This window comes from Vombatus ursinus, unplaced genomic scaffold (genome assembly GCF_900497805.2).
Source record: "Vombatus ursinus unplaced genomic scaffold, bare-nosed wombat genome assembly UNPS02003861.1, whole genome shotgun sequence".
NCBI lineage: Eukaryota > Metazoa > Chordata > Mammalia > Diprotodontia > Vombatidae > Vombatus > Vombatus ursinus.
In genome coordinates, this window is record NW_020943639.1 from 27691 (window position 1) to 54230 (window position 26540).

Below are 26540 nucleotides of genomic sequence, written 5' to 3' on the forward strand. Positions count from 1 at the left end.
ATACCCTTTGATCCAGCAATACCACTTCTAGGTCTGTATCCCAAAGAGATCATAAAAAAGGGAAAAGGACCTACATACATAAAAATATTTATAACAGCTTTTTTTGTGGTGACAAAGAATTGGAAATTGAAGGGATGCCCATCAGTTGGGGAATGGCTGAATAAGTTGTGGTATATGAATGTAATGGAATACTACTGTGCTATAAGAAATGATGAGCAGGTAGACTTCAGAAAAACTAGAAAGACTTACATGAACTGATGCTGAGTGAAGTAAGCAGAACCAGGAGAACATTACACACAGTAACAGCCACATTGTGCAATGACCAACTTTAATAGACTTAGCTCTTCTCAGCAATGCAAGGATCTAAGACAATTCTAAAAGACTTCATGATGAAAAATGCTATCCACATCCAGAGAAAGAACTATGGAATATGAATGCAGATCAAAGCATACTATTTTCACTTTTTTTGTTGTTTTTTTTTCTTTCTCATGGTTTTTCCTTTTTGTTCTGATTCTTCTTTTACAACATGATTAATGTGGAAATATGTTTAATATGATTGTATATGTATAACCTACATCAGATTGCTAGGTGTCTTGGGGAGGGGAAATGGGAAGGAGAAAAAATTTGGAACTCAAAATCCTTTAAAAGTGAATGTCAAAAACTATCTTTACATGTAATTGGAAAAAATGAAGTACTATTAAGTGGGGGGTGGGGAGGAAGGAAACTCCCCTATATCTTTTTGGGTCCAAGTGAAAAACTTGTTTCATATAGATAAGCTTAGGTGGTCCCAAGACACAGCCTGAGCTCACCCTGCCATTCATGCCAGATAAATATCCAACCCCTCCCACTACACATAGCTACACCCTTCTAAAAATTGTACAAAACAACCCAGGGTTTTGTCCACAGGTTAACTAGCCTTAGCTAGAGCAGATCTGCCAGCTTGCTCACTGAGGCTGACTTGCTAATGGGATGGGGGAGCCCACCTGACTGTGCCCATGGGGATCCCCCATAAGCATGCACAGCTCCCATAGGTCTTGCCCAACACCATACCTGGCCCTTTTCCACCTGCCTTTACAATAAACATCATGTAATATGCATAACTCCTGACCAAACCAGAGTTATTCATGGGCCCCAGCACAGCAAGTCAAGTTTTGACAAATTGCTGTCTGAAGTGGGAAGACCTCCTATCAACTCCAGACTTTACATGGGTTTGCTGGTACCACAAAGGCTCACTGAAATACTTCATAAAACATCTAAATTTTGGTTGAAATGAAAGAAATTAATTATTCCTTTTTCACAATTTTGGTTTCCAATTTTTTTTTGGTTTCTTAGTTTTCCATTAATTTTTGTATCTTTCTTTCATCTCAGCAGTCTCCAACATGGCCATTGTTGGAAACAGAGAAGAAAAAGAGATTTGTCTTCTTTTTAAAACTATTTTTGGAAAGTTTGCTTTTTTTTTTTTTGGTGAGGCAGTTGGGGTTAAGTGACTTGCCCAGAGTCACACAGCTAGTGAGTGTTATGTGTCTGAGGCCAGATTTGAACTCAGGTCCTCCTGACTCCAGGGCCAGTGCTCTATCCACTGTGCCACCTAACTGATCTTTTTTCTTTTCTTTTTTTTTTTACTGTCTGTTCCTTTTGGTTGATCACACCAAAAGAAAAGGTATAGGTAAAACACCTGTTGGCTATGGGTTAGCACAACATAGCACATACATAACATAGCACAGCACAGACAAAACAGACACAGGTACTTTAGGGAGCAGCAGATACGTCCCACAATAATGTTTTAAAGGCAGAGGAATAAAAATTAATACTTTGGCTAAAACAATTCCCCTGAATACTTGGTATTTTCAAATCAAATTTAGCCTGTGGGTATTCCTCACTTAAAAATTCCTTTTTCTTCCCCACCAATGTGGCGATATCCTCTAATAAAGGCTTTATCTAGGGGGAAAAAATTTCTTTCTCATGTTGCTAATGAGGTCCCACCTTTTGTAACAGGTCATATTGACTTTTGTTTTAAGGCTACCCTTCCAGCCTCTATAGGGGAAGTCCTTACTGGGCCTATCCCAGCCTTCTAACTCCCTTATTCTTCCCATTGCAAATACTTTTTGACTGGGGTGGGGGGGGCGTGTGGTAATTAAGAATTTGTCCTAATTAGGAATTTATTTTGTTATGGTATTTTGGGGATTTATTTATTATACTTAAAGATATTTTATATCCACTTACTTTTGATAAATTCCAATTTTAAAGATTTATTTTTATTTTAGGGTTGAATAAGAGAAATATCTTGTCAGTTTCCAACCAATTTATTTCATGAAAGTTTATGATTATCTTTTTAACATCACAATAAATTTTAACCTATTTATTAATAAAGAGAAATGCTTTTAGGAAGAAATGTTTAAGTAAAAAAAGAACTTTTGTGTAATTTTTTAGGTCTGATAAATTTTATTTGTAAGCTGATTTACTGCAATAATTTGATGGTATTGATAACAATTGTATCCAGTCTTACTGTGATTAGTGAGACTTTGTTGTTTGAGGAGAAAGCTTTTTTGGGGACCCTGAATATTCTTTTTTGAGTTTCATTCTTAAGTTTATTGTGTGCTTGAATTGATCTTACATAGGTGCTTTAAGAAAAACATCAGCAGTCAGAAGCTCAATGGGGGTGACATCTGAGACCTGAAGCTAGGGAATATCTGTCCCTGGGAATAAGGTAGGGAGGTTACCTTGGGAAGGCTTCTTAATTCATTTTCCCATGCAAGAAATTTGTCCATTTGGTTCCATAGGCTAGGCCACTTACACTAGTGTAGGACTTGAGACCCAGTTTTGATGTTATTATAACCACGTCCCTGCTTATCGCTCTCAGAGTACATTTCTGTTATCAGGGTAGGCAAACAGTGGACGTTTGTCATTGCAATACTGGATCTATTGGTTATTAAATTAATACTAAGGCATCTGAATTACTGTAAAGAGCTGTAAGTGGGAAAGATTTTACTATTTTGATCTGAATTTTTCAATCATTCTATGGCCTAAGCAAGAGTTAAATTAGTACTTCAATAAGATTCAGTTCCTGAAGGATCTCATTCTTTCAGACAGATATGAGTATAATAAGATAAAGGTAGAGGAGTCTGTGAAACAAAGATGTAAATCTATTTAAGTTTGAGGTTAAAGTCAGGAACCCCTTTTGGTTTTGTTTAAGGAACGGGATTTCAGTATGGTCAGTTATATTAGTGGAGAGTAGTAACTTATGAGCTATCTTATGGAAAACCTGATTTTACTTATGTTTATTTTTGAATCTGGTATTAGAATCTGTGTGTAGAGCATGCCCTGAAATGCATGCATTTTAAGGTGTGTCACCTTAAAGATGTTCCCATTGTTATATGATGTCTTGGGGTGGGGCAAGGGGAGAGATGGGGAGAAAATTTGGTGCTCAAAATCTTATGTAAATGAATGTTGAAAACTAAAAATAAATAAATTTATTTTTAAAACTGTTCCCATTGTTTAAATGGATTCTGAGATCAGTTGTCTATGTTTACGTCCATTTGAATGTGGTTAATAAATGAACATGTTTTACTATAGATAAATTTTCATAGAAGCTGTTCTCTGTATGCAATTTGGGATTATTATATTTACATGTACCATTCCAAGTCTTTTGTGGTTTGTTATTAAGCATCTTAAAGTAAAATCATTTGTGTAATGTTGAACTTAGGGATGAAAGAGCATCTATTTAGCAACGATTACTAATTATATCAAGATAAGTTGTGGTTTTTCTAGGATGAATCTCTTACTGTTATCAATGTGAGATTATAGTCAATACTTGTTATCTAGGATATGTGATCCTTGAGAGCTAAATCCACCTCAAGTTCTGATTATTGGAACTTGATTTTTAAGACCTTATAGGACTGTAACTGATTTTACTCTGAGTCTGACTCTAGGTACGACCATCAAGGAATGCTATTGAGCCAAAGAATCAATGATACCAGCAACCCTACAGGATTTACACACTTGAACTGCAGGTGGAGTTCTCCTGGGAAAGGTTGGAAGAACAACACTGGCATGGGCTAGGTAGGAGTTTCCTGACTCAATTTCCCCAGAATAACATTTCCTTTTGAATGGAAAACACCCCCACATGGCTGACTTTAGGCCCGGCTCAATGCAATCGGCTATCTATATAACTTTTGCCTGGAATTGACATGAAGTTAGGGATGCATTATTCCTTTAATGTGTAACTATGTTCCTCTTCTTTTATGGCAAATTTCTATCATGTCATGTGATCAGTATGAACACAACATTAGATCTTTATTTTTTAGGTTAATGCTAAACTACATCTTAGTTGCTATAGTGAGATGCAGATGTAAGGTCTAAGCTATTTGGCCTAGAATTTTAATCCTTTATATATTCCAAACAACTATTTAACATTGTCATCTGCTGTTACTAGAAGTGTGTGTGTGTGTGTGTGTGTGTGTGTGTGTGTGTTTGTGTATAAAATAAGGTCCTTAAATGTTTCAAAATATGTAAGAATGATTGGGTATTGATTCAACAGTTTATGGGTCTAAGTTATATTCTATTAATTATTAAGACTAGATCAGGGGGCAGCTAGGTGGCGCAGTGGACAGAGTACAGGTCCTGAATTCAGGAGGACCTCATTTCAAATCCCACCTCAGACACATAACACTAGCTGTGTGACCCTGGGCAAGTCACTTAACCCCATTGCCTAGCCAAAAAAAAAAAAAAAAGACTAGATCAGAAGCATTTTTGGTTCTGTCTGAAGAATTTTTTTGTAATAAGTTTCCTTAGAGGAGAGTAATTTACGGCAACTTATTTGATATTCACTGTTTTTAAACTGATCACTCAATGTATTTATATATACCATCCCAGAACCTTTTGTTACCAGGTTCAATTTGCAAAGCATTCTATTTCTGAGGGCTCTTGTGAGGATAAAATGTGATATTTGTAAAGCACTTTGCAAACTTTACAACACTACATAATAGCTACTATTATTATTATCATTATTATTATACATTTTTCTCACTCGATCTTCCCAACAGCCCTGTGAAATAGGTGCTGTAAGAAACCTCAGATGTAAGATTAGAACACAAGACTTTCTACCTCTAAGCCCAGCACTCTGTTTACTATACTATGATGCCTCCTATAAACATGTGACCTCCAGTGAGCAGGAACCTTCTTTGACCCATTCCATTCTGAGATAGCTGGAATTACAGAATCACAGAATTTCAAACCTAGAAGGCCCTCCTTGACCCCACACCTCAAAAAGAATTCCGGACAAGCCTCTCCTGGAAACTTTCCAGTAAGGAGAAGCCTGGACTGTGCACGTCAAAAGCTCCTCTTCTGGCAATATTAGTGCCTCGCACGTCATTTGCCAGAAGAGAAAAAGACAGCTGCCACGCTCAGCTGGGCTGCAGACCTGGCAGACGCTGGCTTCCAGGCACAAAGACTCAACTCAATCAGAGATGTCATTTGATAACCCAATTTTAATTAACAGCATTCATGGGTCATAGACGGCTCACAGGCAGATCTTGGCTCTACCCCTACCTCCTGTGACAGGGGCTCTTCAGTCTGAGCCTCTCATGAGAAGAAACTCAGGGGGAGGCGACAGTCTACAGGCATCTGGCAGGGGGAATATTGCAGGCTCTCGTGCCCATCACCTCGTGCACACGTCGTCAGTGCACTGAAAGGGAAAAAGAGATGGACAATTGGATGCTGGAAGAGTAGGCTTGTATTAGGAAATCTGTGCTCCACTCTGAAATGCTTAAAGGACAGGACAAGTATAACCTATCATCGAGGAACATTGTCCTAGGCACAAGGGGGGGATACAAAGACCCTGCCCTCAAGGAGTTTATAGTCTAATGAGGGAGGCCACATGTACACATATAAGCTTATGCTAAGTAAATAAAAGGTTATTGTTTGGGGAGATGGAAGGCTCCTCAATTAGGGAGGGAGAGAAACAAGCATTTATTAAGCACCTACCATATGCCAGAAACTGTGTTAAACACTTTACAAATATTATCTCATGTGATTCTCATAACAACCCTGGGAGGGAGGTGCTACTATTATTTCCATTTTATAGTAGGGAAAACTGAGATAGCAGAGGTTGAATGACTTGTGCAAGATCACACAGGTAAAGAATGTCTGAGGCTGGATTTGAACTCAGGTCTTCCTGACTCCAGATCAAGTGCTCTATCTACTATGGTACCAAGATGCCTAGAAAGACACAAAACATTTCTCATAGAACACATATAAATAATAACAGCATCAAGAGTTAGAACGTCGTAATAGATAAAATGCTAGCCTTGGAATGAGGAAGATTTGGGTTCAAGTCTCACCTCTGACTCGTGAAGACTGTGGGACCCTGGGTAATGTTCTAGGTAACTCTCTAAGACAGGAGGTTTTAACCTTTCTTGTGTTCTGGGCCCCTTTGGCAGCCTGGTGATACTTAGGGATACTTCTCAGAATCCGTATTTTAAATGACTAAAATAAATATAAAGCATTATATTGTTGTGCTGTCATTTTTTTTAATTGCTGTCCAACTCTTTTGTGACCCCATTTGGGGTTTGCTTGGCAGAGATACTAGAGTGGTTTATCATTTCCTTCTCCAGCTCATTTTAGAGATGAGGATACTGAGGCAAACAGAGTGACGTGACTTGCCCAAGGTCACACAGCTAGGAAGTATCTGAGGCCAGATTTGAACTCAGGTTCTCCTGACTCCAGGCCTAGTGCTCTGTCCACTGCACCAACTATTAGGAAGATAAAATAAGAATGTAAGCTCCCTGGGGGCAAGGAAGTTTTCACTTTTGCCTTTGTACCCCCAGGGCCTCGTACACGCTTTCCCTTTATTGACTATCTCCAGTCTACCTGTCTATATTTTGTTTGCATGTTGTCTTTTCCATCAGCCCCTTGAGAACAGGGACTTTGCTTTGCCTCTCTTTGCACCGAGACGGCTTAGCACAGTGCCTGGCACATAGTAGGTGTTACAGAACTGCTGCAGCACAGGTGCCCGTTCCCCGCAGCCCCAAGCAGGGTGGTCCTGGGGATGCCCAAACGAGCGCCACCCTTCCCCAGTTCTGACGGCAGCCCACCTGAGGCTTCTCGCTGGAGCTCGCATCTGCAGAGATGCCCAACGTCTGGAGGACGGTTTCCAGGGGAACGTAATCCCCGGGCGAGCTCTGGATGAAATGCAGCAGCACCTTGTCACCACCTGTGGGAAAACAGATGGGGAACACTCAGGACTCCCATGGGCCCCAGGACAGGATGGGAGCTGACTGCTGGAGCCCATCCTCCATAAAGCGGCAGCATCGCCCCACAGGGGAGCAATGACGTTCCTCTTCATAGCAGCATCTGACTCAGAGGGCTGGGCTCCAGGTCCCTCCCAGGGAATTTCAGCAATCTCCTACTGTAACCCATAAGCAAAAAGAGCCCTGGTTGGGCGGGCAGGAAATAAGCCATTTACACATCACCTACTATGTGCCAGGCAGCTTTGTTGTTGTTCAGATACCTGCACAGGAGAATGGGAAACCACCTAAGTATGGGGGGGGGGGGGACTCGAATCCAGGGTTTCCTGACTCCAAGTCATACAGATTGTCCTAAGATAAGCTGCAATCCTGACATTATTCATTTACAGTTAGTGTTCAACAGACTACTGCACAGGTATACAAAATAACTACTTTTTATAACTGAATAAAAACATTGGGACAAAACATTATTACTGGTATTATCATCATTCTTACCAGGGTTCCGGACTGGAATCAGGAAGATCTGAGTTTGAAACCTGCCTTGTATGCTTACTAGTTGTGTGATAAACCACTGATCCTCTGTTTACTCATCTGTAAAGTGGGGTTAAAGATGGCACCTATCTACCCAATACAGTTGCTGTAAGAGTCAAATGAGATAGTGTACACAAAATACCTTGCCAATCTTACACTGCTATAACAATGCTAGTAATTATTGTTGTAGTGTTTTAGGGTTTGCAAACCATTTTACATATATTATCTGAGTTGATCATCATAAGAAGTCTATAAGGTCAGTCTTCTAGGCATTACTTTTTCATATTTTATAGATAATGAAACCGACACAAAAGTTAAGTGACTTGCCCAAGGTCACATAGCTGGTAAACGTCAGAGCCAGGAGTTGAACCCAGGTCTTCCTGACTCCAAAGCCAGCCTTCCATTCACTAGGCCAATATGCTAGAGAGGATGAGCTGACTCTTTTGCAGAACATTCTGGGCCCTAATTTGCTTCAGGGAAGAGCACATGACTGGGTCTAACCCTGCCCAACCTTCCTGATTGGAAGATGACGCCAGCACCCGTGCAACCCTCTTGCCAAATCACTGACCTTTGCTGACAATTACCATCCCTCCACTTTGCAGCAGGTCACCGGACAAGTTCCCGTGGATGCCAATGGCCTTTGCCTGTGTCGGGGAAGCAAAACGCAGGTCACTGGGGTACCACCAATCCCTGGGAAACAAGGGATAAAGCTGAGTCCCAGACAACCTCATTCACTGACCTTGGCAGCAACATCCCGGACTGGCTTCCCTATAGCAGCAGGGATGATGCTCAGGCTGTTGTACCTGCAAGGAGGAAAGGAAGAAGAAGAGGAGGAAGGAGAGAAAGACAGGGAAAAAGGGAGAGGGACAGAAGAAGAGGGAGAAAGGATGAGGGGAAGAGAGAGAAGGAGAGGGAGAAGAGAAGAAAGAAAAGGGGAAAGGGATAGAGGAAGAGAGAGAAAGGAAGATAGAAATCAAAAATGAGAGCGAGAAGGGAAGAGGGAAAAGGGAAGAGGATGGAGAGAGGGAGAAGAAAGAAAGGAGAGGAGGAAGAGAGAGAAGAGGAAAGGAGAAGGGAAGAGAAAGAGGGAGAGGTAGAATGGGGGAGGGAGGGGAGAAGGGGAGAGGAAGAAGGGGAGAAAGAAGGGGAGGAGAAGGGAAAGGCAGAGGGAGAAGGGAAGAAACACTGTTCAGTGCTTTACAAGTATCACTTCATTTGATCTTCAGGATAACCCTTCCAGAAAGGGCTATCATTATCCCCACTTTACATAAGGGGTAACTCAAGCAATCAGACACAATCAATGACTTGCCCAGGGTCACTCAGTGTCTGAGATCATATTCGAATTCAAGACTTCCTGACTTCCCAGGGCTGTGTGCATGGTACCATCAGCTACCTCTGAAAAAGTAATTAACAGCTAGTATTGAAGGTCCATAAAGCACTTTACACCAACTATCCTTAAAAGGAAGCAGATTTATAAAGCTTTGAACACCAGGCTCTCAGTAGGTCTTACTTTATTCTTGAGGCAACAGGGAGACATTCCATAATTTTGAAAAGAGGTGGAGGATGGGGTCAAATCAACATTTTAGGATTAGCAGGGGAGTGACAGGTGGATTGGAGACGGAGGAACCTGGAAGCACCAGATAGCAGGCCAGCGGGTGGCTGCAGACACCAGATCAAGGGAAGACCAGTGGGGGGTGGAATGTGGAGTAGGGAGGAATCCTGCCCATGCCCTGCCCCCACTCCCCATTCCACATCTCTCTGCCTCCTCCCAATCTGCTGTCCCGCTGGCTGAGACTATCAGTCACAGGCAGGACTTGGATTTCACACCCACCTCTTAAATCCCAGTTCCTTGTAACTCTGCTTACTTTCATCGAGATAAAGCTCTGAAAAACAGGTGGGAAGAGGAGAGATTCAGAGAAACTTCCTATGAATGATACAATGAAGCTAGGTAGTAACGAGACAGTAATTGATGACCACAACAGCTGTAGATGAAAACCACTAACCAAAGGAAACGAAAGATCGAGTCACCGACAAACCAATTAATGACTAACAGTCCCAGAAAACAGACAATGAAACACACCTGCCTCCTGATGACTGAGATCTAGAGAACAAAAGGCAGCATAGCAGCTAAAGTCTGGGCTTGGAGTCAGGAAGAATTCCATTTGAATCCTGCCTTAGATACCAGCTGTGTGGCCCTGGGCAAGTCAATAAACCTGCCAGCCTCAGTTTTCTCATCATAAAATGGGGATAATAATAGTATCTACTTTTCAGGGTTATTGAGGATCAGCAGATAACATGGAGATAATTATGAGGTAATATACGTAAGGCACTTTTTAATTTTTTTTAATGTTTTAAAAAATCCTCAAGTAGCAAGCATTTTTTTTAAAAAATTAACTGGTCCCTCTTACTACACCCCACCACCTATTAGGCAAATTAAAAAAACAAATTCCCCAATACATATCTTCATAGTCCAGTAAAAACAATTCCTACACTAGCCATCTCTGAAAATGTATGTCTCTTTCTGCATTTTAAGTTTGTCATCTGTCAGGAAATGAGTGGTGTTTTTTAAATCTTCATTCTTATATTATTTTTATTATTATTTTATTTATATTACTGCTTCATGTTATTATTATTATCTTCATTCATAAGCTTCTGGTTGATCATTGTGTTGATGAGAGTTCTAAAGTCTTTGAAAGTTGGTTTTCTCTATAATGTTATCAGTATAAACACTTTTCTCCTACTTCTGCTCAGTCACTCTTCATAAAAGTCTTCCCAACTTCCTCTGAAATTGTCCATTTCAACATTTCTTTTGGCACAATAATATCCCATTAACCTGTAAAGGCTTACATGAACTGATGCAAAGTGAAGTGAGTAGAACCAGGAGAACACTGTATACAGTAACAGCAACAGTGTATGATGATCAACTGGGAATGACTTAGCTACTCTCAGCAGTACAATGATCCAAGACAAAGGATTCATGATGAAAAATGCCATCCACCTCCAGAGAAAGAACTGATGGAGTCTGAACGCAGATCAAAACATGTTTTTTTAAACTTACTTTCTTATTTTCATTTTTCTGGTCTGTGTTTTTTTCCTAATATGGAAATGTTTTAACATGGTTGCCTATGTATAACCTATCAAATAGCTTACTGTCCCAAGAGGGGAAAAAGAGGGAAGGCAGGAGAGAATTTGGAACTCATAATTTTTAAAAAGGAATGTTAAAAATGATTTTTACATGTGATTGAGAAAATAAAATATTATTCTAAATAAAAACTATATCCCATTTAATTCACATATCACAATTTGTTTAACCATTCCCCAATGGGAAGACACCTTTTTAGTTTCCAATTTTTTGCTACCATGAAAATATTTTCATACAATAGATATTTTTTTTACATGTAGATTCTTTTCCTCTTGCTTTAATTTCTTGAGGGTATAGGCCTAGAAATGGTATTGCTGAGTCAAAGGGTATACACCATTTAGTGACTCATTCTGGGGACATGCTTTCCAGAATGGCCAGACCACTTCACACCAACTTCCACCAACAATGCATGAGTGTCCCTGTTCACCCACAGCCATTCTAAAATTTGTCATTTTTCTCTTTGGTCATCTTGGCCAATCTGAAGAGCATGAGGTAGAACCACAAAGTTGCTTTAATGAGTATGTAAAGCATTTTGCAAACCTTAAAACACTTACAGAAATATTAGCTATTATAAGTAGACCTTTTCAAACACAGTAGCTATACCTGTCGTTCAATGGCGAGGGTGGTGGGAAGGGGAGATGGGTTGCTTCCAAAAATTATAGTGTAAAAGTGAAAAAAAAAAGCCACAGGGGTGAGGGGGGAATGTCCCCATCCCCCCTCCACCCAGGCCACCAGCCACATCCTTCTCCCCCAACATGGGCTATGCACACAAAGGGGGAGATACTCCCAGAGAAGGAGCGTGGGGCCTGAGAGGCCAGGCTATTCACCAAAAAAGGCATCAATAAACCTTAGAGATGACCCGGCTTCGTTGAGACAGCTTTTGGTCCAGAGATCTTGGATGCAGCATTGCTACCACAATTTTTTAAGTGTAAAGGCTACAGAAATATTTAAATATTTTGACCTGGCTGGGGAATCATATGTAAACTCCGAGGCCTCCTCAAACTGGCTCCAGTGGAAAGAATGCTGGCCCTGGAGACAGGGCACCAAAGTTCAAATCTCAGCTCTTTCTACCTGTTTGGGTGGAGGTAGATAGAGCACTGGATTTGGAGTCAGACAGACCCGAGTTCAAATCCAGCCTCAGACATTGACGAGCTGTGTGACCCTGGGCCCTGACTTGTGTCTTGGACACTGCCCAGTGGTCTAGCCTCCTGGGATTAGTAATTGATAATGACAAAGACTTAGAAACCATTTAGTTCAACCAGAATCACAGAATCTCTTGTTCCTATTATTAATAATAGCTCACATTTACACGGTGCTTTAAGGTTGATGAAGCCCTTTACATACATGATCTCATTTAGTCCTCTCAATTACCCTGAGAGGGAAATTATTATCCCCATTATTATCCCCATTTTAATAATAATAGATAACATTTATATAGTACCTACTACGTGCCAGGCATTGTGCTAAGCCTTTTATAATTATGATCTCATTTGGTCTTCAGAATTACCCTGGGAGGTAGGTGCCATTATATCATTATATCCCCATTTTACTACTCCTAGTCCTACTCCTACTCCTACTAGCTGATATTTATATAGTACCTACTATGTGCCAGGCTCTGTGCTAAGCACTTTACAAATATTGTCTCATTTGGTCTTCACAATTACTCTGGGAGGTAGAGGCCATTGTTATCCCCACTTTACAGATGAAGAAACTGAAGCTGAGAGAGGTCAGGTGAATTGCCCAGGAAAACATCTGCCACAGAATTATAATGATAATGACAATAATAATACTGATAATAGCTAGCATTCATATGGCGCTTTAATGTTTGCAAACCATTTTATTGCGTTGACTCATTTGATTCTCATATGAACCCTGGGAGATAAGTTGCTATTTTACAGATGAGGAAATTGAGGCAAACAGAGGTTAAGTGACTTGCCAAGGATCATGTTGTTGGAAAGGGTCAGGCAAGATGTGAACTTGGGTCTCCACATTTAAAATACAGATTTTATTATAACCGCTATTATTATCCTAAAGCTCAGTCTCCCTCTCCCCTGGCCTCTACAATTGAGTTCCAAGAGACCTCAGAGGCCATCTGGTTCAATCCATACCTAATAGGAATCCCTGATACATCATACCTGACAAGTGATTGCCCAGTCTCTGATTAAAGCCTTCTATCTACTAAGGGGAACTCACCCGCAGCACAGAATGGCGCTCAGTGCACCCAGTTTATACCTACAGGCAAATCCCTTAGCTGCTCTCAGCCTCCGTTTCCCCACCTGTAAAATGGAGATAATCATAGCGTCTATCTCCCACAGTTCTTTCAAAGCTTGAATGAGATGGTGTATGAAAAACACTTTGTAAAAATTAAAGAACCATATGGAGGTTCAGCATTATTAGAGAGGCAGCGGGCAGAGAGGACTCACAGCCAGCTTTGGACTCACAAAGGCTCTGAACACTCACTAACTTGTAAGCCTGGGCAAATCACTCACCAACCTGATCTCGTCTCCTCACTTGTAAGGGGTCAGTTCATATGGCCTGTAAAGATCCCTTTAAGCTCCAGATGTGGGATTCTATAATTACTAAATAAGAGGTGAACTCCCTCAATAGGGACCCTATGGGAAACCAGAGGCCCAGAGAAGGATGAGGACTGACTTGCCCATGGTGACCCGGCCAGTCAGAAGCAGAGCCAGGTATCCTGACTCCCTGACCAAGTTCCTTCCTCCAGGCTGCTTTCCTCTTCTCGTCTTCCAGTCTAGGACCACAGGATTTAAACCTGGAAGGGAGCTTAGAGATCATTTAATCCAAATGCCTCATAATAACTGACATTTATAAGACTGCAAAGACCTTAAGATCCATTATCTCATTACAATCAAGAACTGAGTTCTTAACCTATGCTGGGCATAGGTTAAGTGCCTAATAAATGCTCAATTGACTGACTGAACCTGGTGCTCTTGGGCAGTCTGGTGAAGCTTGTGGACCTCTAAACAGAAAAATGTTTCTAAATGCATAAAACAGGGACAGCTAGGTGGCCCTGCACTGGACAGAGCACTGGTCCTGGAGAAAGGAGGACCTAAGTTCAAATTTGACCTCAGATACTTACTAGCTGTGTGGCCCTGGGTAAGTCACTTTACCCTGATTGCCTCAAAAAAAAAAAAAACTCAATGCATAAAACAAAATACAGAGAATTACAAAGGAAACCAATTATATTTAAGAGGTTACCACAATGTTTTGTCTTCTTTTTTTTAAAGGAAGGTCTTGGGTGCCAAGTTAAGAAATCCTGCAATAAGAGCCTCACAACAACTCTGAAGATGTGGTATCGTGGCTAGAGCCCTAGGTAAGTAGTCCAAGAACTAAGATTCAAATCCTGCTACTGCCACACGTGACTTGGGCAAGTCACCTAACTTTCCTGGGTTTCAATCTTCTCCTGAGAGGTTTGGTTCAAATGGCTTCTGAAGTGACTTGAATGGCCTCAAGGAAGTTCCAATCTAGCTTCAGGCACTCGATAGCTGCCTGATCCTGGGCAAGACATTTAAACTTCTCTCAGCCTCAGTTTCCCCATCTGAAAAATGGGAAAAAAAGCACTCCAACCTCCCAGGGCCAGACCCAGACCTGTGAGATAATGTTTCCAAACTTTAAAGCCTTATATAAACGCTATTGTTATTATCATGATTATTGGAGGTGGTGTTATTTACTCCAGATCTAGATATTAGGTGGGCAGGTCTAGTATTAAGATTCTTTCCCAGATGAGAGAGGTTAGGTCAGCACTCCAATCACCTACCTGCCTCTCTGAAAGAACTCTGAACAAGTCTGGCGGTGGGGATGGGGGAGAGTGGAAATGAGGCCCAAAGTGAGGAAATGACTTGTCCAAGGTCCCACAACTAATAAATGGCTGAGCTAAGACTGGGGGGGGGGGGGCTGGTTTGGAATCCCAGGCTCTCACCATTGGGGGCAGCCTGTCCCTACTCACCTCCTTTAAAGTAGTTCCCCTCCTGAAATTCCTGCAAGCCCAGGGTCTCCGGGGCGATGCCCACCAGGCGCACCTCGTGCTGATCCAGAAGGTCCTTGATGCTGCTGAGATCCTGGGCGATCCAGCGACACACCATGCAGCCGAAGCGCCGCAGCCCCAGGACCACGCAGGGGCGTTCCTGCCACAGGCTCTTCAGCTCCACGGCCTGCGCCCACCCCACCAAAAACGGCCAAAGCCAGTGAGGGTGCACCCGCTCCAGGGCAAGGGCAAGCCTCCTGAGCCCCAACGGAGCTGCAGGTGCTGACAAGGGGGAGGGGCAACAGGCTGTCTCTTTGGAAGAGGCCCACCCTACCCCGCAGGTGTGCTATGGGCACCTCCCTCCTCCCAGGTGTGCATGGAATAACCCATCTCCCGCCCCAGGAATGCAACTGAGATCCCTAGAGGCATGCTATGGGGACCCTCCTCTCCCACAGTACCTCACCCTGCCCCTAGAGGTGTGTTACAGGTGCTCCGCCCAGGGCCACTTCTCCCTAAGCGTGGAATGAGGACCCTACCCCCAGGGACAGAGTGCAACACGGACTTTTCAACTAGGACCCCCCCACACACACACACAATGAGGCTTGCAACTAGGATCCCGCCTCTACGATGTATTATAAGTACCACAGCTCTAAGCATGCAAGAGGGGCCCAACTCTCCAGGAGACATGCAACAGGGAACCCACCCCTAGAGGGGCGTGAAACAGGGACCCCCTCCCACCTACTCCAGAGGCCCCCACCCCCTACGCAGGAGCTGCTCATCTCTCCTCCCCTCCGCTTTTCCCTACCTCCCCTGTGGCTACGCTCTTGAGGACACAAGCGCCCACCCGGGTCAGGTCCAGGGAGCTCATCGCAGGCCTCAGGAGTGCGCCCACAAGCTCCGTCCACTGCTCCAGCACCGGAACCCTGCGGGGGGTGAGGGAGATGCGGTCAGCCCGACCCACCAGGACCTGAGGCTGCACTGCTGACACAGACCTGGACTTTGCCAACCACCTGATATGCATATGCACGAAACGTCAGCCAATCAAGCCGCTCGCCCTGTCGGAGGCGGGGCTGCTTGCGTCTGCTTACGTGCAGGAGGCGGGCGGGAGGAGTGCAGGCGCACGCAGGGGGAGGGTGAGGAAGAGAAACCCGAGCTAGAAAAGCCAGTGCAAAAATCCTGCAGCTCGGAAAGGGGGCGGGACCAAGGCTGAAAGTGACTAGGAGAAATTAGAAAGGGGGCGGGACCAAGGCTGAAAGTGACTAGGTGAAATTAGAATCATGACAATCACCAGTAAACACCTATTAAGTTCCAAGCCCTAAGCCCCGGATCACCAAATCAACAAACAAAAGACTGCCCCAGTCCTTCAGGAGTTCACAGTCTAATGGGGGAGATAACGAGGCAGATCATATGCACAAGCTATACAGGCAGAATAAAGTGGAGGGGAAGGCGCTAGAATGAAGAGGACTCTGGGAAGGCTTCCTGCGGCGGACGGACGGTGGGAGGAGGCAGAGATGAGGGCACAGAGCATTCCTGGCCTGCGGACAACCTGGCAAATGTCCGAGCCAGAAGATGAGAAACAGCAGGACGCCGGGGTCCCTGGATCACCGAGCACTGCAAGGGAGGGATTCAAAGTGCAAGAAGCCTGGAAAGTTAGGCGGAGATCAGCTTATGAAAGGCTTTCAAAATCAATGAGAAACTCTGTGTTTGATCAATAACCAGGCTTGTCTCTGCAGAAGAGAGGAGAATAGAAACTTTTGTCCCTCCGGGTGTGAGACATTGCATATATCATTAGACTAGGTTAACACGGTTACTTTTGCTGAACTAAATTGTTTTCTCTAGTAATCTTCATTAAGTTAAATTAAGTGTTACTCTATTAAAAATCTGTAGGTCACTATGTCCAGAGGATTGCCATCCCCGGAATGGCTTACTGGTAGGGAAACATAGCATCTTTTTTTTGTTTTTGTTTTTGTTTTAACATCGTCTTCATTTCCAATGTGAAAATGGTGACGTAAAAATTAAAGTGTCAATTTAAAAAAAACTTAAACCAGGTAAAAATAAATGAAGGGGTCAGCCAGATGATCTCAAAAGTACCCTCTAGGGCTAAGATTCAATAATCCTATTATTAAAGGAAAGTGTGTGAGAGGAAGGAAAGAAAGAAGGAAGGAAGGGAGGGAGGGAGGGAGGAAGGCAGACTTTCTCACTTCTCAAAGAGCCCCGAGGGTCCTTCTGATGGGGTGCTTGTGCTTGTGCTTGTACTTGGACCCCAATTTCTCCCTAGCCTCAGAAACACTGTCTCTGACAACCACTCCCCAGCCCAAGGACACTGTGCCTAGCAGTTATTCATGCATGGGCCCCAGCACGACCCTCATCTCTCTACCTGGTGCAGCTACACAAAGCTGGGTGAGAGAGCGCTGGGCTGCTCAGGCCCCAGCCCTCAGATCATGTCTCTGGAAGCCTCCCAATTTCTTTGTAAGTTCCTGTTCTGTGAGAAAGCTTTCCCTTGTTGCAGAGCATTCTCTCATCAAGACAGAGGGAGAGGGGTGCCTTGCTCAGCCCAAGGAGTTTTGTCCTTGGTCGGCCCAAGGACTCTTCCTCCTGCCAGACTCCAAAGATCCATACCTCTGTCACCTCCCTCCCTGGCCGGTATACTCCCTGTACTTTCTCATCCATAGCTCCCAAAGACACCTGGAACTTTAGATTACCTCCTCAGTGTCCCTGGCATTCCTTTCCCATGCCCTTTTCCATATAAACCCTACCTCCAACCTCAGTCTCTTGCAAGTTCCTTAAGAATTCTTGCCTGCTGAAAAGTGTAACAAGAAACTTTTTGCAACTTGAGTTAAAGATTTCTTGAGTGTGAATTCATTCCAGATGACCTTGGCTTGTACTTCAGTCTTTGAGGGGTCTTAACCTCTCAGACCATAACACGTCCCTAGAAGAACTTCTGTGTTGTTGCTGTGAACTTATCTCTAAGAGAGTCTGTCTCCTCTTTCCCTTGTCCTTCCTTGACCTAATGTGCCCACAAGCAGAAGAAGAAATACAAGGGTTAGCCAGGATTTCATGTTTCAAATTCTTAGCCTCTAAGCTGATGAAAGAGACTCTACGGGGTCATGGGAAAGGGGAGAGGGAGGGTGTGAAATAGAATTGGCTCAGCTGATCTCTGAATTCTATTCTCTTCTGGCATTTTATCTTTTCTAGGGAGTCTCATTTGCTGTGTTCTTTCATATTTGTTTTCCTTGCAAGCTATTGTCCTGAGAGCCCTCTCCTTAAACTCAGCAGGCTCATGCTGTAATACTGAGTTTCCAGGAACAAAGAATTCATCACCCGGTGCCTAGCCCTGTTGAAATGAGTCTCTCCATATTTAACCAATCTGATCCTCAGAGGACAAATGCCCAATCCATCCCCAGGCAGGCCCATATTCAAAGAATCAACAATTCCGTGATCCACTAACTTCTCTCAGGAACTGAGGGTCACCTCCAGCATCAGTGAAACATCAGGTAACAGTTTCTATTTCTCTGTGGACTTAAGTTTCCATTCATTATATAGCAGGTGAGAAGAGGATAAGCCCCTCCCCATCAATGGACTCTCACCCCAGAATCATCCAGGGTTCTCCTTGCCCCATTGACTCAGGTTCACAATTTCAAGGTCATAGTCACTCAATTGTAATAATCACCAAGCTGAAAACCTAGGAATGATAATAGTACCTACATCTGAACTGATGTTTGATTCTCTGATCCACTTTTCCTGTCCCAAGCTCTCTGCCAACCTCCAATCTCATATCTCCAACTGCCTTAAAGACATCTTGAACTGGATGTCCAATGGATATCTTAAACTCAACTCCTAAACCAAATGTTATCTTCCAAGCTAAACCCCTTTCCCCTCTCACTTTCTCTATTGTAGAGAGCAATACCATCCTCCCAAGTCCTCAGGCTCAACACCTAGATGTCATCCTCAGCTCCTTCCTATTTCTTACCCCTCCCATACCCAATCTGTTGCCCAGATCTGCACTGTTGGGATACCAGGCCCAGGTGCACTGACCAGACATGGCCTAGGCTGCAGCTGTCAGTGAGAAGGAGTGAGCTCCAGTGAGTGGGACAGCAGAGGGGCAGGGACCTTGCTGACTGTGGGCATCATTAGGAGAGTGGAGTTTCTGGTTCTGGTTCCAGGGCAGAGGAGAGAACTGAAGCTTGCAGCCCTCCCTTTGCCCCTTCACCCCCTCACTCTGAAGGACAGCAGGGAGTAAAAGTATTTGAGGGTCAGGGTGGCTGAGGGCCCTGGCCATGGACTTGGGGATAGAAAAGAGTGCCTAAGGTTAGGCCCCAAACAAAACTCAGAAAATAATACTAAGAAGGACCTGAGGCCTGGGGCACCATTCCCCACATCGTGGGACTAGAGACAAGCACAACAATAAGCAGCTAAAAATAAAATAAAACAAAATAAAAATTAACAAGCAAAGGCGAATGCACTCAACCACAGACAACTAAGATGGGGGTAGGGAAAATCTGGGTTCATATTCAGAGGAATATAGTGAAGTAAAAAAAAACCAAAAAACCATTCCTAATTCAATGGGCAACATCAAATGGACACAAGCCCCAAAAGAGTACTTGGAAGAACTTAAGAAAGATTAAAAAAAAAAGACAAATACGAGAGATAGAGGAAGAAATGGGGAAAAAATAAGAGCAATCCAAGAAAATTATGAAAAAGAATGTCAACCAGTTGGAAAAAGAAGTCCAAAAACTTAAGGAAGACAATAACTCCTTGAAAACTAGAATTGGGTAAGGGGAAGCTAATGACATTATAAGACACCAAGAAATTTAAAAAAAAAAAAAAAGGATGAAAAAAAAAATAGAGAATGTGAAATGTCTCATTAGGAAAACAATTAATCTAAAGAACAGATTGAGGAGAGACAATGTAAAAATTGTTTGACTACCTGAAAGTTATGATCAGAAAAAGAATCTAGATACAACATTACAAGAAACTGTTAAGAAAAATTGCCCTGAAGTTTTAGAATGAGAAGGTAAAGTATAAATAGAAAAAAATCCACTGATCATAACCTGAAAGAGATCCCAGGATGAAAACGTACAGAAATATCATAACCAAGTTTCAAAGCTCCCAGATCAGGAGGAAATATTACAAGTGACAAGAAAAAAAAAATTAAATACCTTAGAGCTATAATCAGGATCACACAAGACCTAGCAGCTTCTATACCAAAAACCCATATGTCTTAGAACACTATATTTTGAAGAGCAAAAGAGCTGGGGTTGCAACCAAAAATAACTTACTCAGGGAATTTGAATATAATCCTGAATGGGGGAAAAGGACACTGAATGAACTAAAAGATTTTCAGGTATTTGTGACAAGAAGACCAAAACTCAATGGAAAATTTGACATATAACATCCAGGAGAAATATAGGGTAAACATTAATTACAAAGGACTCAATAAGGTCAAATTGTTTACTTCTTATATGTGAAAGTGGTATCAGTATTCTTAAGACTGTCATCATCACTTGGGTAGTTTGGAAGAAAGGTTGGGACTAAGATGAGTATGATGAGGGGATTCTAAAAAACAAAAGTGGGTAGGAAAAAGTAAAAAGGAGCAATTATCTCATATAAATGAGGTATGAAGGAAAGAACTGCTACAGAAGAAGCAGATGGGGGTGGAGGGCTGGTCATTCTGGAACCTTACTCTCATCAGATCTGGGTTAAAGAGGAAACAACATATACATCTAGAAGGGCATAAAAGTCTTCCAAGTTTATAACGAAATAAGAGGGCAGGGGGACAGGATGAGGGAGAGACTCTTAGAGAGGTGAGTAGAACAAGGAAAAGGCAGGCAAGGGGAGAGGATAAGGAAAAGAGATTCTTTAAAAGAGGATGGATTAGGGAGGTAGTAGTTAGAGGTAAACCTAGGAGAGACAGGGCAAAAAGAGAGGATGAGAAGGACAATAATGAGTAAAAACAGGATGGAAGGAAGTAAAGGAATAGTAAATTTAACTTTCAATGTGAATGGGATGAACTCACCCATAAAATGGAAATGGATAGCGGAATGGGTTAAACATCAGAATCTGATGACATGTGGTTTACAAGAAACACATTTTAAAATGAGAGATAGGGGCAGCTAGGTGGCGCAGTAGATAGAGCACTGGCCCTGAAGTCAGGAGGACCTGAGTTCAAATCCAGCCTCAGACCAGACACTTGACACTTACTAGCTGTGTGACCTTGGGCAAGTTACTTAACCACAATTGCCTAAAAAAAAAGAGGGTGGAGCCAAGATGGTGGAGTAAAAGCAGTGACTTGCTTGAGCTCTCCCCAAACCCCTCCAAATACCTATAAAAAATGTCTCTAAACAAATTTTAAAGCAACAGAACCTACAAAAAGACAGAGTGAAACAAATTTCCAACCCAAGACAATCTGGATGGTTGATTGGAAAAGTATATTGCACCTGGCGAGGAGAGGAACGCAGTTCCACATGGGCATGCAGGCCGCAGCAAACCTGGAGCAGGCCTCAGAGGACTGAATCGTGGGCAGCTGTGGCGGTTTCCAGACCTCTCAACCCATGAACGCCAAAGACAACTTAGAAGGTCAGTGAGAAAAGTCTGTTTTTGTGGTGAGAGAGAAGCACAGTGGGGTTCCAGCCCCAGGGCGGAGGCTGCTTCCTGAGCTTCCAAACCACAGACTGAGGGGGAATCAAGTTGCTGATCAGAGGGGGATTGCAGGGATCTCTCTGCTGGTGCAGGATTCTCTTGCTTTGCCCATGCTTGGATCTGGGTCACAGTCCTAGTTGGAAGTCCTGGGGCAAGGAGGAGCACTGGCGTGGTGGAGCTTGTAGTGGCTGTGGAGAGAAAACCTTCCTCACAATTCCAAGACAGAAAAGAGTGCTCATAGACCAGAGCACAGTCCAGGAAAGGAGTAAACACCTTGCCCTTGATCATAGCACCTTGGAAGAACTGAAAATTTACAGGTCCCTAGAAGTATCTCTGAAAACAGCTGCACAAAACCCCTGAAGCTTGGGACAGTACATTCTCCACACTGGAAACAGACCCGTACCTTAACAAAGAGTTTGTAACTCAAGTAATTGGCCAGGATCATGAGCAAGCAACACAAAAAGAGTCAGACTATATTATCTTACTCTGATGACAAAGAAGATCAAAACACAACCAGAAGAAGACAACAAAGCCAAAGCTCCTACATCCAAAGCCTCCAAGAAAAATATGAATTGGTCCCAGGCCATGGAAGAGCTCAAAAAGGATTTTGAGATGCAAGTAAGAGAAGTAGAGGAAAAACTGAGAGTGATGCAAGAAAATCATGAAAAACAAGTCAACAGCTTGCTAAAGGAGACCCAAAAAAATACTGAAGAAAATAACACCTTAGAAAATAGCCTAACCCAAATAGCAAAAGAGGTGCAAAAAGCCAATGAGGAGAAGAATGCCCTAAAAAACAAAATCGGCCAAATGGAAAAGGAAGTCCAAAAGCTTACTGAAGAAGATACTTCCTTAAAAATTAGAATGGAGCAATTGTAAGCTAGTGACTAAATGAGAAATCAAGGCATTGTAAAACTAATCCAAAAGAATGAAAAAATAGAAGAGAATGTGAAATGTCTCATTAGAAAAGCAACTGACCTGGAAAATAGATCCACGAGAGAGAATTTAAAAATTATTGGACTATCTGAAAGCCATGATCAAAAAAAGAGCCTAGACATCATCTTTCAAGAAATTATCAAGGAAAACTGCCCTGATATTTTAGAACCAAAGGGCAAAATAGAAATTGAAAGAATCCACCAATCACCTCCTGAAAGAGATCCCCAAAGGAAAACTCCTAGGAATATTGTAGCCAAATTCCAGAATTCCCAGGTCAAGGAGAAACCATTACAAGCAGCCAGAAAGGAACAATTCAAGTACTGTGGGAAACACAATCAGGATGACACAAGATTTAACAGCTTATTCACTAAGGGACCGGAGGGCATGGAATATAATATTCCAGAGGGCAAAGAAGATAGGATTACAACCAAGAATCACCTACCCAGCAAAACTGAGTATAATCCTTCAGGAAAAAAATGGTCATTCAGTGAAATAAGGGGCTTTCAAGCATTCTTGATGAAAAGACCAAAGCTGAATAGAAAATTTGACATTCAAATACAAGACTCAAGTGAAACATGAAGAGTTAAACAGGAAAGAAAAATCATAAGAGACTTATTACATTTGAACTGTTTACATTCCTGCATGGAAAGATGATATTTGTAACTCATGATCCTTTGTCAGTATTAGAGTAGTAGGAGGGAAAAAAATTACATTTACAGATAGATAGATAGATGGATAGATAGATAGATAGATAGATAGATAGATAGATAGATAGATAGATAGATAGATAGAGGGCACAGGGTGAGTTGAAGATGAAGGGGTCATATCTAGAGAATAAAATTAAGGGGTGAGAGATTATACTGGGAGAAGGAGAAAGGGAGAGATAGAATGGGGCAAATTATCTCACATGAAACAGACAAGAAAAGGCTTTTACAGTGGAGGGGAAACAGGGGAAGGTGAGAGGGAATGAGTGACTCTTATTCTCATAAGATTTGGCTTAAGGAGGGAATAACATACACAATTGGGTATGGAAATCTATATTACCTTACAGGAAAATAAGGGGGAAAGAGGACAAGAGAGCAGGGGGATGATAGAGGGGAAGGCAGATTGGGAGAGGGGATAATCACAAGCAAACACTTCTGAGGAGGGTCAGGGTCAAAAGAGAGAATAGAATAAATGGGGGGTAGGATAGGATGAAGGGAAATATACTTAATTTTTCACAACATGACTACTGTGGAAGTGTTTTGCATGACTATACCTCTATAACCTGTATCAAATTGCTTGCCTTTTCAATGAGGGTGGGTGGGGAGGGAGGAAGGGAGAAAATTTGGAACCCAAAGTTTTAAAAACACATGTTAATAAATTATTTATAAAATAAAAAAAGAAACAAAGAAAAAAGAAATAAAAAACAAAAAAAAAATCCCCAGGGAAGGGGAACCTGCTGGCAACAACAAAAACAACAACAACAACAACAACAAATAAAAGAGAGAGAGATACACACAGAGTTAAAATAAAGGGCCAGAGTAGAATTTACTGTGCTTCAAGTGATGAAAAAACAAAACAAAACAAGGGTAGCAACCATATTCTCAGATAAAATTAAAGTTAAAACAGATTTAATTAAAAGAGCTAAACAGGGAAAGTACATTATAATAAAAGGTGCCATAAACAATAAAGCAATGTCAATACTAAACCTATATGCACCAAATACTATAGTGTCTAAATTTCTGAAAAAAAAGTTAAATGAGGTAGATGGAAATACATAGTACTATAATAAAGTATTATAATAGTGTAAAACTTTAATCTTTCCCTCTCAGAACTAGATAAATCTAAGCAAAAAATAAAAATAAAATCAATAAAGTGAATAAAATTTTAGGTAAGCTAGATCTGATTGAAATCTAAAGAGAATTGCATGGGAATAGAAAAGAACATACCTTTTTCTCAGTTGTACATGGAACTTTTGCAAAAGCTGATCACACATTAGAACATAAAATTTTATAATTAAAAGCAAAAAGAAGTATTAAATGCATCCTTTTCAGATCACAATGCAATAAAAAATTATATTTAATAAGGGACCAGGGAAATACAGAATAAAAACTAACTGGAAACTAAACAACCTAATCTTAAAGAATGAGTGAGTTAAAGAACAAATTAAAAAAACAATAATTTTATTAAAAAGAATGGCCATAATGAGACAATATTCCAAAGCCCAGAGGACATAGCAAAAGCATTAATCAGAGGAAAATTTTTATCTCTAAATGTTTATATCAATAAAATAGAGAAAGAGCAGACCAATGACTTGGATACACAACTAAAAAAGAACTAGAAAAAGAATAGATTAAAAATCCCCAATTAAACACTAACTTGGACATCCTAAAAATTAAAGGTGAGATTAATAAAATTGAGGGTAAGAAAACCATTGAATTAATAAATAAAACTAGAGGTTGGTTTTATAAAAAAAAAAGATAAAGTGTTAGTTAATATGATTTTTCTTTTTTCTTTTAAATGGTATTTTATTTTTTCATGTAAAGATAATTTTAGCGTTCATTTTTTATATAAAATTTTGAGTTCCAAATTTTCTCCCTCCCCTCCTCCCTCCCTAAGATGGTAAGCAATTTGATGTAGGTTATATGTGTGCAATCATATAAAACATATTTCCATATTAGTCATGCTGTGAAAGATGAAACAAAACAAAAGGAAAAAATATGCAAGAAAATATAAAGTAAAAATAGTATGCTTTGATTTGCATTCAGACTCCACCAGACCTTTCTTTGGATGTGGATGGCAGTTTCCATCATGACTCTTTTTTTTAGCAGTCCCATGAAAGTCTTCTTCTCCTCCACAGTCCGGAACCAACCATGGCCAGATTTGGAGGTGGCATCAATAAACTTCAGGTCGATCTTCTCTAGGACGCAATGTTTGGTCTGTACCAGCAGAGATTTTTGCAGGGTGAGGACACGCTTCTTGGTCCCAACAACACAGCCTTTCAGCATGATAGTCATTGGTCACTTCACCGTAGTACACAAAGCCTCCCAGAGGGCTGATGGTCTTGTCGGACAGATCATAATTGGTGGACGTGTTGTTTCTGATTAGCTTGCCATTCTGGATCTGGTAGCCCTGGCCAATCTTGTAGATCTTTTTGTTGATATCAGTGTGGTGGTGGTAGCCCTTCTGATCAGCTTGAGCCACAGAGAAGGCTGCCAAGCTCCAATACCCACCACCTTACGCAGGCCTCAGTGGCTTTTTCGGGGCAGTGTCTTTGTGTGCCAGAGGCTGGTGACACGTTTGTAACCTTTGCCCTTGGTCACTCCAATGACATCAATCATCTCGTCCTTCCCAAACACGGTGGACACGGGCACCTGCTTCTCCAGCTTCTCACGGGCCCAGCCCAGTTCCTTAGCCACACTGCTTCCATTCACCTGGACATCCATCAGGTGAGACTTCTTTTGCCTCGGCAGGAGCAGGCACATCTGGGTGTGGACAATGACATGGATCACCTGGCAGTACCTCTTCATGCTGCTGAAGTCTTTCTCCAGCTGCTTCTTGCCGTCATCATCTTGCCACTTCTTGCAGGGCTTGGTAAAGGCCTTCTTCTTGGATTTATGCCAGCTCTCATAGAATCGCCTCTGGTGTGCTCAGCAAAAATGATTTTGAAGATCCACAGGCCTCATGGGGTTTGCACGTAGCCCACAATGCCTACAATGACCATGGGAGGCGTCTCCTTGAGGGTGACAGCCCTGACCACTTCCTTCTTTGAGCCAGACCTGTCCAACTCTCCAACAATATGGTCATGCCTTCCTTGTATCCCAGGAAGGCTGTCAGGTGGAAGGGCTCGGTGGGATCATCCTTGGGGAATTCTTCACCATTCCCCACTGCCGGCTGCTTCTCTTTCAAGGCAGGAAGCCCAGAGACCCATGCCTGGGAGCAGAGAACTTGCTGTGGGACATGCTGCTACTGTTGTACCTGTGGCTGCTGCCGAGGCAAGTTGGAAAAGATCCCACATATTCTTCAACAGTCATCATTTCCCTTGTCTGTCATAGCCAATCTGATAGGTGCCCTTTATTTTGCC

General features: G+C 42.2%; 1 protein-coding gene and 1 pseudogene across 2 annotated transcripts; both read right to left on the reverse strand.

Moving 5' to 3' along the window:
• Window positions 1-5466: 5466 nt before the first annotated feature.
• On the reverse strand, window positions 5467-25324 carry PRXL2B (peroxiredoxin like 2B). 2 transcript variants are annotated; one of them, XM_027875741.1, is made up of 8 exons: window positions 25237-25324; window positions 15708-15825; window positions 14885-15089; window positions 9607-9658; window positions 8515-8578; window positions 8344-8419; window positions 7092-7210; window positions 5467-5683 (listed from the first exon to the last, which is right to left on the reverse strand). In XM_027875741.1, the coding sequence occupies exons 2-8, from the start codon at window positions 15768-15770 to the stop codon at window positions 5657-5659; spliced, it is 606 nt and encodes a 201-aa protein (XP_027731542.1). In that variant the 5' UTR covers window positions 15771-15825; window positions 25237-25324; the 3' UTR covers window positions 5467-5656. The 2 variants fall into 2 exon arrangements, with proteins under 2 accessions (XP_027731542.1, XP_027731534.1); XM_027875733.1 differs by lacking the exon at window positions 25237-25324 and having other exon boundaries at window positions 15708-15912.
• LOC114052951 lies at window positions 15779-26510 on the reverse strand (annotated as a pseudogene).
• Between the last annotated feature and the right edge of the window lie 30 nt (window positions 26511-26540).